The 18,047-nt window shown below is 47.6% G+C and overlaps 1 protein-coding gene across 2 annotated transcripts in view; it reads right to left on the minus strand.

Moving 5' to 3' along the window:
• The window catches only part of ZBTB16 (zinc finger and BTB domain containing 16), a 145,479-nt gene that overhangs the window by 41,661 nt on the left and 85,771 nt on the right, over positions 1-18,047 (minus strand). The window contains exon 4 of one of the 2 annotated variants that reach the window (XM_070765599.1): positions 6,054-6,137. In XM_070765599.1, coding sequence (XP_070621700.1) covers positions 6,054-6,137 — 84 coding nt within the window. Of the gene's footprint in view, positions 1-6,053; positions 6,141-18,047 lie in introns of both variants that reach the window. The other variant, XM_070765598.1, reaches the window with a different exon arrangement.

Raw genomic sequence — 18,047 nt, forward strand, 5'->3', positions numbered from 1 at the left:
TGTCCTGTTGTTGGTTTGCCAGCAACAGCAGTGGTGTACTAACGTGTTTACTAATGATCTGGAACGAGACGAGGGGGGTGGGGGGGGGGCGTGGCAGAAGCTGCCAATCACCCACATCAAAATCAGAAAAGGCATCACGCAGGGTCCAGATGGAAGGTGCACCGGAGACAAGGTTGAATCTAGATGACCAAGGCCAGAATGAAGACGTCGAAGCAAGCAACAGGCGTAGGAGCTGCAAAAGAGAAAGGGGGCTGGGGGTGGGGGGCTTTCCCCCCCACTGCCAGGAGAATGCTTTACGTTGCATTAAAGCATCAGCAAGAAAAATAGTTGTGGAATGGGATGGACAGCTCCCTTCTCGTTTGCAAACAAGACTCCTCCAATCATGGAAAGAAGCAACCGAGAACTAAGGAGGAATTTCCTCACCCTGAGGACTATTAATCTGTGGAACGACTTGCCTCCAGAAGTTGTGGGGGCTCCATCGCTGGTGGGTTTAATAGCATTTACCATTAGCAATAGCATTTAGACTTACATACTGCTTCACGATGCTTTACAGCCCTCTCTAAGCAGTTTACAAAGACTAAGATAGATGGATAGATGGATGGATGGATAGACAGACTTCCCACAGAGCATCCATTCCACCCCACAGCCAGAGCCCTCTTGGCTCTGCAAAATAACTCCTAATATTTCTGACAGTCTCAAAATGGGTGAACAGTGTGGTCAGGCGGTAGGGAAAGCAAGTAGGATGCTTGGCTACATAACTAGAGGTATAACAAGCAGGAAGAGGGAGATTGTGATCCCCTTATATAGAGCGCTGGTGAGACCCCATTTGGAATACTGTGTCCAGTTCTGGAGACCTCACCGACAAAAAGATATTGACAAAATTGAACGGGTCCAAAGACGGGCTACAAGAATGGTGGAAGGTCTTAAGCATAAAACGTATCAGGAAAGACTTCATGAACTCAATCTGTATAGTCTGGAGGACAGAAGGAAAAGGGGGGAGAGGATCGAAACATTTAAATATGTTCCAAGGTTAAATAAGGTTCAGGAGGAAAGTGAACCCAAGAACAAGGGGGCACAATCTGAGGTTAGTTGGAGGAAAGATCAGAAGCAACGTGAGAAAATATTATTTTACTGAAAGAGTAGTAGATACTTGGAACAAACTTCCAGCAGACGTGGTTGGTAAATCCACAATCACTGAATGTAAACATGCCTGGAATAATCATATATCCATCCTAAGATAAAAATACAGGAAATAGTATAAGGGCAGACTAGATGGACCAGGAGGTCTTTTTCTGCCGTCAGTCTTCTATGTTTCTAGATATAACCAAGGCACCTGATATTCCCCGAGATGTAGCGGTATTTGAGATCCACGAAATTGGCCGAACAAGACGGCCAACCACTTTGGACCTTCCCCTGTCCTCCATCTGAAGTGGCAAGAGGTGGAAGCTAAATGATGCTCGCTCTCCCCCCTGCAAGCTGAAGATACTTCAAAATCTTGCGAGGGGGGGGGATTTTAAAGGAGGCTCCGTCTCTTGGAGCGAAGGGCCGTCTTTCCTCTCCCCAAAGTGCAGCCTCACGCCCCCCTGCTCTGCCAGAGGAAGCTATCAATTTCTTGGCAAGGAGGCCGGCCGCTCTGAAAACACAGCCCCTCGCTGACATGTAACCGAGAAGGCCTTGTTTACAGCTCCAGCAGGCGGTGATAAAAAAAACCGCGTTCCATGGGGTCACCGTGACCCTACGCTGCCTATTTTCGTCCCTCTCCATTCTGCCTTCTGAGCCCTGGCACAGACACCCGTCTCCGTGGCAGCCCCTGGTGTGTCATCGCAAAGTTTTCAATCAAAATGGACTTCAGGCCTCTCTGCGGGTCCCTCCCCACCCAAGGTCACCAGAAATATTGGCAGCTGGCAAAACCCTCTCCGACCGGAGTTCCAGGAGAGGGCCTGGGAGAGACCGCTTCCTAGAACAGGGCTCTCCAACGTTCAACTCCAATTCCCAGAATTCCTCAGCCAGGTGGCTAAAATGTTCTGGGAATTGAAGTCCACGAGTTTTAAAGTTGCCAAGGTTGGTGACCCTGCCCTGTCCTGGAAGGAAGCATGAGACAAACAGGTGGGTCTTAGCATAGCATAGCATCTAGACTTATATACTGCTTCACAGTGCTTTTCATCCCCTCTCTAAGCGGTTTACAGAGAGTCAGCCTCTTGCCCCCAACAATCTGGGTCCTCATTTTCCCAGCCTTGGAAGGACAGAAGGCTGAGTCAACTTTGAGCCTACTGAGATTCGATCTGCCAATCTGGTGGCAGCTGGTGATTAGCAGAAGTAGCTTGCTGGACTGTACTCTAACCACTGCACACCAAGGCTCTTTAAAATAAGGACCAGGGAAGACATGATAGCACTGTTGCAATATAGCAATAGCATTTAGACTTATATACCGCTTCAGTGCTTTTACAGCCCTCTGTAAGCAGTTTACAGAGACTCAGCCTCTTGCTCCCAACAATCTGGGCCCTCAGTTTCCTGACCTCGGAAGGACGGAAGGCTGAGTCAACTTTGAGCTTACTGAGATTTGGTCTGCCAAACTGCTGGTATTCGGTGATCAGCAGAAGTAGCTTGCAACACTGCCCTCTAACCACTGCACCGCCGAAGCTTCTTTCGCCCCTGTCCAGGAGAGGCACAGAACGGGCATCACTGGAAACTTTGGAGAAGAGGCTGGACAGCCCTCTGCCAGGAATGATGTAGGGTCTCCTCCTTGGGTGGGAGGGTTGGGCTGGATGACCTACAGGGTCCCTTCCAACTCTTTTAATCCAACTGCTCTGTGTGAACATGGGTAACCTCCCCCATCTGACCCCTTGGTGCGAGGCCAGGCTCCAAAGCCACCTTCTTCGATTGGGGGCTGAGTAAATAGGCCACTTTATTCATTGCAAAGGACCACCGACCACCTGGCTGGGCCCTGAAGGAGCAAAGTTATTATTCCTAAAGGTATAAACAGGTCCTTTTGCCCATAAAGTAGCCAGACAAAGCGAACGCCTGGCCATGCTCGAGCATCACTGACCACTCTGGTCCTCCTGTGCAAAAGCCTGGCGCAACCGTCTTAATGCTTTGGCTCCCAGAGGTAAACCTCCCATCCTTAATGACCTGCATGGCTTGATCAGTACTAAACAGATTTGCTTGCCTTAATACAGTCCAGGAAACCGCTTGGGGAATTCCCCCCTGGTTCTCAGAAGCCGAGTTCATACGTCATGCAAAGCTGCAGTTGGTTTAATCCCAGGTTACCGTGATAGCTACCACTGGCCAGTTCCTACCTGCACCGAGCCACATATTTAAGTTTACATCTCGTAGTTTTTGGAGCCACATAATCCTCTAAGCCAGGGGTGAGAAATTCCCAGAATTCCTGAGCCAGCAAACAGACATGGTTACCCCATCCTTGTTTTAAGCCAACATCAACCAAATCCCTCGTGCGTGCCAGCAAATGACACGGGTACTCCCCATGGGTCAGAGTTAGGCAAAGTTGGCTCTTCTATGACTTGTGGACTTCAACTCCCAGACTTCCTGAGACAATCGTGCTAGCTCAGGGATTCTGGGACTTGAGGTCCACATGTCATAGAAGAGCCAACTTTGCTTACCCCTGCCATAGGTCTAGAGGGCTGATAAAATGTTCGAATGGCTTACAGGATGCTAACATGGGTCAGCTGGATGGAATCAGTGGCCAGGATTGGCCTCTCATCTACCCCTTGGTTCCCTAATGGCAATTAAGAGCCTTGGTGGTGCAGTGGTTAGAGGGCAGTGCTACAAGCTACTTCTGCAATTCACCGGCTACCAGCAGTTTGTCAGATCGAATCTCAGTAGGCTCAAAGTTGACTCAGCCTTCCCTCCTTCTGAGGTGGGTCAAATGAGGACCCAGATTGTTGGGGGCAAGAGGCTGACTTTATATAAACTGCTTAGAGAGGGAACTATTTATGTATCTATCTATGTATCCATCTATGTATCCATGTATCTCTCTATGTATCTATCTATCTATGTATCTATCTATCTATCTATCTATGTATCTATCTATCTATCTATCTATCTATCTATCTATCTTATTCTCTGTAATCTGCTTAGAGAGGGCTGTAAAGGCACTGTGAAACGGCATATAAATCTAAATGCTATTGCTAAGAATATGTTTTCACAATGGAGTATTTATTTATTTATTTATTTATGTATTTATTTATTTATTTATTTATTTATTTATTTTATTAGATTTGTATGCCGCCCCTTTCTGTAGACTCAGGGCAGCTCACAACACAATAAAACAGTTCATGACAAATCTAATAATTTACAATTTAAAATAGTTAAAAAACCCATTTTTTAAGCAGACATACCTACAAACATACCATACATAAATTATATAGGCCTGGGGGAGATCAATTCCCCCATGCTTGACGACAAAGGTGGGTTTTGAGGAGTTTACGAAAGGCAAGGAGGGTAGGGGCAGTTCTAATCTCTGGGGGGAGCTGGTTCCAGAGAGTCGGGGCCGCCACAGAGAAGGCTCTTCCCCTGGGGCCCGCCAACCGACATCGTTTAGTTGACAGGACCCGGAGAAGGCCCACTCTGTGGGACCTAATCGGTCACTGGGATTCGTGCAGCAGAAGGTGGTCTCGGAGATATTCTGGTCCGATGCCATGAAGGGCTTTATAGGTCCTAACCAACACTTTGAATTGTGACCGGAAATTGATCGGCAACCAATGCAGACTGCGGAGTGTTGGTGTGACATGGGCATACCTGGGGAAGCCCATGACTGCTCTCGCAGCTGCATTCTGCACGATATGAAGTTTCCGAACACTTTTCAAAGGTAACAGGACCTCCCCTTCATGTTTTGGAAACAACTGCCCCATGCCGGGATGAAGGGATATCAGCTGGGGATTAAAGTCACTGAAAACTTCCACAAGGACCTAGAAGTTGCTATGTCTCTCCTGGGTGTGTGTGTCAGAGTCTCGCAGACTCTGAGATGGACATGGTGGCAAAGCCCCAGCCCAGCCCCTCAGCTGCCCCGGGACACCCAGCTCAAAGCATCTCTCGTTTCGTACTGTAGTTCATGACAACTCGGTCACTTCTCCTTGCTGTGGGGCAATCGTCCTGGTCCCTTTGGTGGGAACACCTGCTGATCCGGCAAGAATCACAGCTTAATTGGGTGAACCCAATTAAATCAGGCATTGATCCAATCAGAAATGGGGCAACCAGCATTGGGCAAGAGCTGTTGAGCAAAGTGCTGACTGCCACAGTTCACAGCCCTCTCTTCACCTCGCCCCCGCAGCCTCACCCAATCGGAGAAGTATTGATGATCTACCTGACTGTTGCAAGGTCTCACGTAACACCCACACCCATTTTGCTAGTGGTGGAACCAGTCCAGAAAGTTAATTTTTCCATCAAGAGTTTCTACTCCCCAGTTGTTAGATGCTTTGCATTCACAAGGTTGCCTATCTGTTTCTATTTATAGACAGCTCAACTGACCCAGATCAGCCTTCCCAGCTGGTGTCTTCCATGTGGTTATCAAACATGGGCCATCTGGGACCTTTAGCCCTTGTGCCTCTGGAGCCACCATGAATAGAGAACTTTCTCTTCAATGTTAAGAACTTGAAGAACCTAAGAAGAGCCCTGCTGAATCAGGCCAAAGCCTATTGAGTCCAGCATTCTGTGCCCCACAGTGGCCCACCAATTGTCCTTGGGGATCTTGAGCAGACGGAGAAGGCAAAACCCTCCCTTTCCCTTGACCCCCAACAAATGGGACCCAAGGGAACCCTGCCTGCCTCCACCAACATAGAGGCGGCACTTCAACATCCCTTTCAATCACCACCTATGATACACTCGGCATCCGTGAATCCATTTAATTTCCTTCAATGTGAATATCAGCAACACCCACAGAACATACTAGTGAAAAGTTGGTCGAACAGTCCATTTTACTGACAAGGGAAAGGCCCAGTTTAGGATGAAGTGGCACCAAACCATCTCTAAGAGGATAGCACAGTAGTATCTCCAAATGCTGAGGAATGTGGACAAGCCCAGCCCCTAAGGAGACTTACCAGTGTGGGTCAGCCTGTGACTTTCCAGGGCATCTTCCTTAGAGAATTGGGCACCACAATGGTCACAGAGGAAGGCTTTGGCACCTGCTGTAAGGAAAGAGAAAGAGAGAAGAGAAAAAATGACATAAATATCAAGACAAACCAATTCAGCAGTCTCTAAACTGATTCCAAGACACTGAATTGTGCTCAGCACAGCAACCACAAATTGATTGATTGATTGATTGGTTTTGTCCATTACACAATGAGGGTTATATTGGGTATACATATAGTAAATACATAATGAAGGTTAGAGAGGATATACTGTACTCATAGAAAAATATATCTAAGAAAGAATAGAAGAGAAGAAATGGGAATAAAATATATCAATGAAAGAATAGAAGAAATATAGGAATAGAAGAAAGGTATAGGAGATATAGGAGAGCAATAGGACAGGGGGCGGAAGGCACTCGAGTGCATTTATGCACACCCCTTACTGACCTTATTTATTTATTTATTTATTCATTCATTCATTCATTCATTCATTCATTCATTCAATTTTTATGCCGCCCTTCTCCTTAGACTCAGGGCGGCTTACAACATGTTAGCAATAGCATTTTTTAATAACAGAGCCAGCCTATTGCCCCCACAATCCGGGTCCTCATTTGACCCACCTCGGAAGAATGGAAGGCTGAGTCAACCTTGAGCCGGTCATGAGATTTGAACCGCTGACCTTCAGATCTACAAGTCAGCTTCAGTGGCCTACAGTACAGCACTCTACCTGCTGCGCCACCCCGGCTCATTGAGAGATCCCCCAAATAAAGTTGACTATATCCAGGGCGAAAATTACTGAAGCCTGGAATGAACCCTGGTTAGGTAGGTGGATGGATGGATGGATGGATGGATGGGTGGGTGGGTTGGGTGGGAGGATGGATGGATGTAGGTAGGTTGGAGACATGAGGGAGTGAGGGAGAAGGAGAAGGAGAAAGAGAGAGAGATATGGATAGAAAGATAGAAAGTTGACATAAAGATAGAGCGATAAAGAATGGCACAGGAGGAAGGTGTTGCGGTCAAAAGGAGAAAGGGTGGAGGCTCCAAGTTCTACATTCCACAAGAGTAGAACGGAACCACCATCCTGGTCTGCAGGGCACCTGAAATACTCCAGGGCCAAAAATGCAAAAAAACCCTGGTTTGTGGCATTCCTGGCACAACCGCTGGAGAGAGCTGGCTGAGATAATGGATCCAGCAAAGCCGATACGGGATTATCTGGGCAATGTGAGTTTCAATGTGGACACAAAGTAAATTCTCTTTCGCAAATAAAATGAAGAGAAAAAAAACCCGGCGAGTTTCCAGCGAGAACGAAGAGGCTTCAACATCCTGATTATGTCAGCGTGGCAGAAGCCGCCGTGTTTTTCGTCCCCCTAATGATCGCGACACCCCATCAGCGCACCAAAGGCTCAGCACCATCAGATAAGAGCGACACACCAGACCGAGAGATAATTTCCACAACTAGTGTTGAAGGGGCGGCATTTGTGGGATTTCTTAGAAAAGGCCTCGCAAGGCAGGTGGCAGGGATGGGCCCCAGTTGAAGCAAGGGAGACGAGCGTGCACAGCCCCGAACGAGAAGGAGGAGGAAGCCCCTCGGAGAGACCCAGCCAAAGGGGGGGGCTCAAGGGTCAGACCTGGACGTTTGGATTCACTGCTTCCAAAGATATGCTAAGGCGTAGCCTTGAGGGACAGCCTGGTCTGAAGAAAGAAAGAAAGAAAGAAAGAAAGAAGGAGGGAAGGAAGGAAGGAAAAAAGAAAGAAAAAGAGAAAGAAAAAAAGTAAGGAAGGAAGGAAAAAAGAAAGAAAAAGAGAAAGAAAGAAAGAAAGTAAGAAGGAGGGAAGGAAGGAAAAAAGAAAGAGAAAGAGAAAGAAAGAAAGAAAGAGGGAAGGAAGGAAGGAAAGAAAGAAAAAAGGAAGGAAGGAAAGAAGGAAGGAAGGAAAGAAAGAAAGAAAGAAAGAAAGAAAGAAAGAAAGAAAGAAAGAATAGTTGAAATCTTGCTTGCACTCGTGAAATTTTATAATTTCCACATGCACGGAAGTAAAAATACCACTGAAAATAGCCAAAATCTTGCGTGCACTCATGAAATTTCCGCATGCGCGGAAGCAAAAATTTTGGCAAAAATAGCTGAAATCTTGCTTGCACTCGTGAAATTTCATAATTTCCGCATGTGCGGAAGGAAAAATATTGCCAAAAATAGCCAAAATCTCATGAGAATTTGTTTGCTGCGCATGCGCAGAATCCAAATCTCGCATCGGGAACTGCGCATGCCCATGTCGGGAGTGCATATGGCTGTGCCAACCGCCAAGGACCATCCGGGCAGTGAGCTAAGTGGCCACCCTTCAGTGCCCTTCACGCCTCGGCCTTCCCACCCCGGTGACCCTGCCAGGCGCCCGCCCCGACCCTCTGCCAGCCTCAGGGTGGGGCAGACCCCCAGAAGGGAGGAAAAATAAAAGAGAAGCCCCCTCCTTGCCCCCTCCCTCCCTCCTCCCGGAGAATAATCCCCCTGCCTTTAAATTGCCTCAGTAACGGCTGGCTCAGAGGCAGAAAAATTTGGCAGCAGTGAAATTAAAAGTGATAAATTTTCTCGCCAAGCTTTGATCGATAATAAAGGCCTCATCTGTTAATCAATAAGACAGTCTGCCTGTTTACTGTGCATAAGCCGTTCCCGGCTGCTTTCGGAGGGGGGGGGGTGAGAGGAGGAAACGGGGTTGGTGAGGGGGGAGAGAGATGTCAAGTTTGCATTCAAAACAACTCAAGTGTACCTAAGCCAAATGGCCCGGCCCCCCAAAGAAAGCTGAATCCAGGGGGCTGGAGAAGTGGGGTGGGCTGGGGTGGGGGGCAAGGCAGGAGTCCTGACATCACAGGCCGCGGGTGGGGACGGGGGGGGAGCGAAGGAGAAGGCAGGGCAAGGATGGATGTACTCCGCTGGGGAACAAGACGGGTGGGGGCGGGAGTCAGTTTGCAAAATCAGGGCCCCATGAGGCAGCATAGACGGGCCCCATGGCTCTGTACCCAAGAGGAAGAGGTCAGAGTCATCTGCTACAACGTCCTTCCTGTCAACAACTACTTAAACTTCAACCACAACAACACACGAGCACATCACAGATGCAAACTTAAAGTAAACCACTCTAAACTCGACTGCAGGAAATACGACTCTAGTAACCGAGTAGTTGATGCCTGGAACTCACTACTGGACTCTGTAGCATCATCACCCTAACCCCCAAAACCTGACCCTTAGACTGTCCACTGTTGACCTCTCCTGATTCCTAAGAGGTCAGTAAGGGGCGTGCGTAAGTGCACCAGCGTGCCTTCCACCCCATGTCCTTACTAGTATCATGTATATAAATATTGATATATTTTTGTATACCATCAACATATATGTGACAAAACAGACAGACAGGCAGAGTTGAGTCCAATGCAAAGGGGCTCCAGTCTCTCTCTCCCTCCCCCCCAACCCTCCCCCAGCCCTGTTGCTTAAATAATAAGCAGGGCTTCAGGACCATCCTAGTTGGAAAGGTCACTTCCACTGGAGAAACCAGAGCTGCCCATCACATGAGATGTTTTGTTCCAGAAACTGGTCATGGAAAGCACAACAGGCAATGCCAGGCTGGAAGGGGAGGATCAAGTGGTTTCTCTTGACCCACCCACCAGTAGCCCCCTCGGACCCTGCAGCTCTGCTCTAGAAAAAAGGATGTTGAGACTCTAGAAAGAGTGCAGAGAAGAGCAACAAAGAGGATGAGGGGACTGGAGGCTAAAACATATGAAGAACGGTTGCCTGAACTGGGCATGGCTAGTTTAGTGAAAAGAAGGACCAGGGGAGACAGGATAGCATCTCCCAGCGACCGATTAGGTCCCACAGAGTTGGCCTTCTCTGGATCCCATCGACAAAACAATGCCATCTGGCGGGACCCAGGGGAAGAGCCTTCTCTGTGGCGGCCCTGGCCCTCTGGAATCAACTCCCCCCACCCTCCTCGCCTTTCTTTCACAAACTCCTAAAAACCCACCTATATCGCCAGGTCTGGGGAAATTGATTCCCCTCGGCCGCTGCGTTTTATGTATGGTTTGTTTGGGTTGCATGATTGTTTTTAAATCAAGAGTTTTAACTGTTTTCCTTTTTAATCATTGGATTTGTATTTCGCATTGCTGTTGAGAGGGGCGGCATACAAATCTAATGAATTATTATTATTATTATTGATGATGATGATGATGATTGGGAGGCGTGGGGGGGGGGGTGAGGGGGCCCAAGACAGCTCCAGGTCCACTCCCAAACATCGACCTCTCCGGCCCTCGCAGCGTCCCGTCCCGGAGGCTCTCAAGTCCCAACCCAACCCAACCGGGAGTTTCCAATAAACATCTTGACTGTTCCCTGGAGAGAGGCCGGCCTGATTGCATAAGGGAAGTACAGTGTGTACCGGGAGAGCCGACCCACCAAACACAGGGAGAACAATGGGGGCCGGACGGGTCAGCTGACGGCAGCACTGGGCACAGTCTTATTTACAGTACGCCTTATCAGGCAGGGAACAGTGCACGGCCTGCCAGTTTCCAAAGGCCAGGACGGGGTGTTCTTTTCGCCCCCTCCAGCCCATGTGTACTGGGAGCAGAAAGTGCGGCCTGCCTGCCCGCCAGCACACACACAAACACACACACACAAACACACACACACACCCCGTGCTAAATCAAATCAGAAAAAACAAAACGTGAGACCAGGCTAGAAATCTTGCACAGGCATAAAAAGACCAAGGAACAAGCATGTGTGTAGGTGTACACACACACACGCACACACACACCACACACACACACACAAACACACACCATGCCAAATCAAATCAGAAAAACAACATGTGAGACCGAGCCAGAAATCTTGCAATGGGCACAGGCATAAAAAGACCAGGGAAGAAGCATGTGTTTGTGTGTGTGTTTGCAAACACACAGGCACACACACACACTACACACACATTGCACACACATTGCACACACACACTACACACACATTGCACACACACACACAAACCCTGCTAAATCAAATCAGAGAAACACAAAATGTGAGACCGAGCCAGAAATCTTGCAATGGGCACAAGCATAAAAAGACCAGGGAAGCATGTGTGTGTGTGTACACAAACACACACAGACACACACACACACTACATACACACACACACCGTACTAAATCAAATCAGAAAAACACAAAAACGCAAAATGTGAGACCAAGCCAGAAATCTTGCAGAGCCATAAAAAGACCAGGGAAGAAGCATGCGTACACAAACACACACTCACACACACTACACACTGCACACACACACCATACACACCCGGAGAGGAGAGGAAAAGAGGGGCCAGGGAGCCCAGCAGAGGCTGCATATGCAAATAGTTCAAGGTTAATTTTACTATGTGAGTCACCAGGAAAATGTCAGCCAGATTCGGAGCTCATCATCAGGGGGGAAAAAAACCCCAAACGGGCTTTCAGAAAAACAAGGAGATTTATTAAAAGCCCAGAACATCGAGGACAGAACACTCCAAAGTCAGGCACTGGAGGGGGGGGGGCTGGATGGGATTCAAATGCCCCCCCCCATCCCAATCATAACAAGGCCCGGCAGCCGCGTCCACAGAAAGCAGGACTTTGGGAAAAAACAAAACTTTTTAAAAACTGGCCACCGCTTTGGGGGGAAGCTTGCAAAGGGGGGGGGAGACGAAAGGAGATATTTTTAGCAAAGCTGCCTACAAGTTGCAGCCCCCACTTCCTGGTGGCTGACCCTGGAAGGATGGGACCCGGGGGGAGATGGATCACCCTGGATCCTCAGCGGATCCTTCAACGGGGTTGGCAAAAGCAAGGACTTTTTTTCCCCGCCACAAGGAAGAGAGCCTGACCTTCAGGACAAGACCATGTCCTCAAATTGACCCACCTGCTGATCCTGGACCTTTGGCGTGGGGGACTGGCTGGTGGGTGGAGGGGACAGGCCATTTTCCAGGGGGGGGAGGTGAGCTCACAACAAGAGCTTTTGTATCACCAAAAGTAAGTAGACGTGGTTGGTCAATCCACAGTCACTGAATTGAAACCTGCCTGGGATAAACCTAGATCCATCCTAAGATAAAATACAGGAAATAGTATAAGGGCAGACTAGATGGACCAGGAGGCCTTTTTCTGCTGTCAATCTATGTTTCTATGAATGTGGAAGGAAATGAGGGAGGGAGGAAAGAAAGAGAAGGAAGGAAGAGAAAGAAGGAAGGAAGGAAAGAAAGAGAAGGAAGGAAGGAGGGAGGAAGGGAGGAAGGGAGGAAGGGAGGAAGGGAGGAAGGGAGGAAGGGAGGAAGGGAGGAAGGGAGGAAGGGAGGAAGGGAGGAAGGGAGGAAGGGAGGAAGGGAGGAAGGAAGGGAGGAAGGGAGGAAGGAAGGAAGAATCCACAGTCACTGAATTTAAACACATCTGGGATAAACATAGATCCATCCTAAGATAAAATACAGGAAATAGTATAAGGGCAGACGAGATGGACCAGGAGGTCTTTTTCTGCCGTCAGACTTCTATGTTTCTATATAAAAACTCGGGAGCGACAGTCTCCTTTTTTCTCTTCTCCTGAAAACGCTCCCCGGCTATTGGAGGGAGGATGGAGACCCCAACCACAAGGCCTGGCTGCTTTCCCCCCTGGGGGTCAACCAGCCGAAGGAGCTGCCGAGGGGGAAGACCAGGGCAGGAAGCAACGGGGCCCGTCCAAATCCACCAAGTCTCCATCTGCCAAACCTTCCCGGTTCACACTCGGACTGGCACAAAGAATTTCTCCAGGTTCTTTTGCATTTGTTTAAAGGGGGAAAAATAGATTCCCTTCTATTCTCTCCCTCCTGGGATTTGAGGCTGAAAAATGGAGAGGCAATTGATCAGCTGCCGCCTCTCTGCATCAGCTCCTTTGAATAAAAGGCAGCCGCACGTACGTCTCCCGAAGACCCGCTTAGACCTTCTGCGGAAACAATCGCTGGGCCCACAAAATGTGGAAACCCAGCAGGGCTGTGCCCCCCTCCCCACTTCTCCACACTCTGCAAACCCCAATATTACTGCCTTGATGGAGAACGCGGAATGTACACTCCCCAGAAGGTTGTACGGTGGTACCTCTACCTAAGAACACCTCTACTTACGAACTTTTCTAGATAAGAACCGGGTGTTCAAGCCTTTTTTGCCTCTTCCCAAGAACCATTTTCCAATTACAAACCCAAAACTCTGAAACTATAACTGGAAAAGGCAAGGAGAAGCCTCCGTGGGGCCTCTCTAGGAATCTCCTGGGAGGAAACAGAGCCGGAAAAGGCAGGGAGAAGCCTCCGTGGGGCCTCTCTAGGCATCTCCTGGGAGGAAACAGGGCCGGAAAAGGTGGGGAGAAGCCTCCGTGGGGCCTCTCTAGAAATCTCCTGGGAGGAAAAAGGACCGGAAAAGGTGGGGAGAAGCCTCCGTGGAGCCTCTCTAGGAATTTCCTTGGAGGAAACAGGGCCTCCACCTGCCCTGTGGTTTCCCCAATCGCACACATTATTTGCTTTTGCATTGATTCCTATGGGAAAAATTGCTTCTTCTTACAAACTTTTCTACTTAAGAACCTGGTCACGGAACGAATGAAGTCCGTAAGTGGAGGGGCCACTGTAGGGAAACCCAGCAGGGCTGTGCCTAGACCCCCCCTCCCCACCTCTTCACACTCTCCAAACCCCAATTTTACTGGCTTGGTGGAGGAAGGCGAACCTACGCTCCCCCTCCCAAGGTTGTACCTCTGATGTTAGGAAGTAGTAAAAATGTTCTAACTGGTTTTTAAAAAGTGACACCTCCCCAATTGCCTTTGGTGTGTGTGTGTGTGTAAGCCTCAACTGTCACACGCACACACACGGCTGGATGCAAAGATCCCGCTCGCTGATTTCCATCCCTTTGGTTTCCCCTTCTCTCACTAACTGAAGTGCGACATTGTGCAGCGTTACGGGGGATGTTTTGGAAACATCCAAACGACAACCTTGCGTGCACAGAAACGCCCCTCGTTGTGGCGTCTCGCTTGTCTCATCCGCTTTTTAAGCCTGGCGAGAAATCTGTATGCGAAATCTGTTTCTTTCCTTTTTTTTCTCTACTGCCTCCTTCCCTGAGCCTTGTTAAACGGTACCTGACAGGTAAAGAAAAATGACATTGAAATTGCTGGCTGAGAAAGTGGAAAGATTTGGGCTGTTGGAGGGGAACCGAAAACACGGCTAACACGCAAGGGCCTGGCGATGAATCCCGTGCAGCCCTTTGCATGGAGGAGAGACGGGCTCAGCCCACTGGGCAGAATCCGAACCCTAAATCCACACTTGGACAAACTGAACTCGCAGAAGACCCTCCCTCAGTCAAAGACCTTGGAGGCAGTGTTCCCTCTAATTTTTTTTTTGGGGGGGGGGCGGAAAAGTATAGTGTCTGAGCTCCCTTCGGGACTGGGCGGCACAGAAATAATAAACAAACAAACAAACAAACAAACAAACAAAAAACCCACCCTGTTTTGCCTCAGAGAATTTCAAAATAAAATACTGTACTGTGTGTCTATAACAGGGAGCTCATAATAGGGCAACTCTATCAATATCAAAATGCCACTTAAATAGTTGAGCTAGTTTCAAACTAGATTTTGATTTTCTTTCTCTCTTCCTTACTCCCATTCTTTTTCTTTCTCTTTTCCTTCCTCTCTTTTTTCTATCTGTTTCTCTCTCTTCCTCTCTTCCCCTCTCTCTCCTTCCCTCTCACTCTTTCCTTCTCGGCTTCTGGGCAGGTTTGGAAAACTCTGAGTTGAGGATGATTTTTAAGTGAGCGATTGCTCACTGCTCAGCTTAGAGGGAACTATGCTTGGAGGACTCATTTCCAATGACCTAAGTGCCAGAGCCCACTACAATAGCATTGCGAAAAAAGCACTAAGAGTCACAAACTTAATTCTACGCAGCTTCTTCTCCAGAAGCACCGATCTACTAACCAGAGCATACAAAACATTGGTCAGACCAATTCTTGAATACAGCTCACCTGTATGGAATCCTCACTGCATAACAGACATTAATCCAATTAAGTCCAGAAATAACTTCACAAGAAGAGCCCTGCACTCCTCCTCACGCAACAAATTACCTTACTCCTCCATAATTCAATGTCTACATTTAGAAAATGTACAGCTACATCATCTTCGAACTGATTTCACTGTTGTTCATAAAATCATATATCACAATGTACTCCCTGTTAGCAACTACTTCACCTTTAACAATAACAACAGAAGAGCATGCAATAGATACAAACTAAATGTAAATCCCTCCAAACTAGACTGCAGAAAATACGATTTCAGAAATAGAGTGGTCAACGCCTGGAAATTTACTACCGGACTCTGTTGTTTCTTCCCCCAACCCCAAAATCTTCAACCTTACATTATCTACAATAGACCTCTCCCCTTTTCTAAGGGGTCTGTAAGGGGCCTGCATAAGTGGACCTTCGTGCCTACCGTTCCTGTCCTAATGTCTTTTTTATCTTTTCTATCTCTACTTTATACTTCTATTATGTTAAACATACTACAATACAATACTATATTTGTATGACAAATAAAATAAACAAAATAAAATAAATTGCTACCTCGTCACCCTCAAAATTTATTTATTTATTTGCAACGGAGGAGTTGAGTGCATGACTAAAAAATGTGGCCCAGGCTGCCAAAGGCAAGAGGCAGCCACGTGCATCAAACACATTCTCCTTTCAGCGGAAGACTCGCTGGGTGATTTAAAAAACAAAAATACTCCATCCAACCTCCCCCCTTTCGAACCCAGTCAATCCGCCCTTATCGAGAATATCAACCAGGAACATCTGTTTAAGCCCTAAAGTGCCTTTGACGCTTTCTTTTCCTTTGCTTAGGTGTACAAATGCCACCCATAAACCTGTTGTCTCTTCCAGAGGGAAGGATAAATGATGGCCTATTAGCTTTATAAACCTACTAATTCAATCATTTGCCCGTCCCTAACATTTTATGAGGGAGAGGACAAGAAGGGAGGGAGCACAAGAGGAGGAACAGAACCAGCTGAAGGAAGGACTCCCAACGTTGATATGGCCAGCAGTTGGGAAATTCAACTTTGTCCAGTTTTGTAAAAAACATAACCTACCTACCTATCTATCATTTATGTATCTATGTATCTATGTATCTATGTATCTATGTATCTATCTATGCATCTATCTATGTATCTATCTATGTATCTATCATCTATGTATCTTTGTATCTATGTATCTATGTATCTATGTATCTATCTTTCTTTCTTTCTATCTATCTATCATCTATGTATCTATGTATCTATGTATCTATGTATCTATGTATCTATCTATCTATCTATCTATCTATCTATCTATCTATCTATCTATCTGTCATCTATGTATCTATGTATCTATGTATCTATCTATCTGTCTGTCTGTCTGTCTGTCTGTCTGTCTGTCTGTATCTATCATCTATGTATCTATGTCTGTCTGTCTGTCTGTCTATCTGTATCTATCTATCTATCTATCTATCTATCTATCTATCTATCTATCTATCTATCTATCTATCTGTATCTATCTATCTCCCTCCCTCCCTATCTATCTATCTATCTATCTATCTATCTATCTATCTATCTATCTATCTATCCATCCATCCATCTATCTATCTATCTCCTGTATCTATCTAATCTCTGTTTGGCCCTTGAATTCTGGGCCTCCTTCTAGCTGAGAAAGTGACCCACCAGCTGCCCACCACAACCTCCCTCCCTCCCTGGGCCAGACTGGCAGGAGGCCGAACCCTGCGCTGAGAGAGACCCCTGGGCCCAAGCCCCGGCCCCCAATGCGCTCTGCCTTTGCCCCTTTCGGAGGGGGGGCATCAAAGGCATGACATGTGTGTGTGCAGAGACCCATCACAGCCCCTTCCTCTCCCCGTCTTTCCTGCCCCTTAGCCGAGGACGTCTGGATGTTTCACAGGGCCATATAACTGGCGGAGGTGCCAAGAGCCGCCGCCCCCATCCTGCCTGCCCGCCTTGCAAATGGATTTCGCCTGTTTACATCCAGGGCAACATGAAAGGGAGCAGTCACGTTTCTTGGCAGCCGCTGCTCATTCCTGAGTTATGGGCAGCCGTGACTCCGAGCTGCCTGTCCTCTCCCAACCACAGTTTCATAACTTGCATATTTTCTGACGTTGCAATCCCTCCCAAATTTCACCGGCACCCAATGTTCCCTCCCTTCCTCTCTCTCTCTTTGCCTCCCCTCACCAGAGGACACCATGCGCAGGGGTGGGCTGCTGCCTGGACGGGGGGGGGGGGGAGGGCACACAGCTGGGTAGCAAAAATGGAGCTCCACCCCAGAGCACCCAATTTGCACTGAAAGACATTGAAATAAAATGCAGGCCGTCCCCTTTGGGCAGCCTCTGCGTTCCTCTCGAAAGTTTAAATACCCCAAAACCGGCGATTCTGCTACTAACAAAAATGTCTAGGAAAAGTATCAGGAGACAAGATCTGGAGTGAATTCTGGGCTTCTGCCTCCTCCTCCTTTCTGAATGGCTATAATATTCTCTAGAACAGGGGTCTTCACAACTGGCTGGAGAATTCTGGGAGTTGACATTCACAAGTCTTAAAGTCACCAAGTTTGGGGAGCCCTGTTCTAGAAAAATAAAATGAATAATGCTTGAAATCTCATGTTTTTCCAGAAACCTCTATTTTGTTTGGTAGCCTGCAGGAAGGAGGGTTAAGACTGTTGTGTGGAATGGAGCATATTAGGATGTTCACTTAGGATGTCAAAGTAGCCAGGAACACTTTAGGTTGTTGCCTTTGAGTAAGTGATTATTTTGTGAGTAGACACTTTAATCATGAAGGCACCTTTAGGACAATGCTCAAAATGTGCTTTCAAAATTCTAAGTGGGATGTGTCTGTCATTTCACTCGTCTATAGATGCCCACTTCTAGGATGTGGGTGGATTCAATGACCTGCTTGTTTGGAGTCCATTGATATGG

This window comes from Erythrolamprus reginae, chromosome 12 (assembly GCF_031021105.1).
Source record: "Erythrolamprus reginae isolate rEryReg1 chromosome 12, rEryReg1.hap1, whole genome shotgun sequence".
NCBI classification, from domain to species: domain Eukaryota; kingdom Metazoa; phylum Chordata; class Lepidosauria; order Squamata; family Dipsadidae; genus Erythrolamprus; species Erythrolamprus reginae.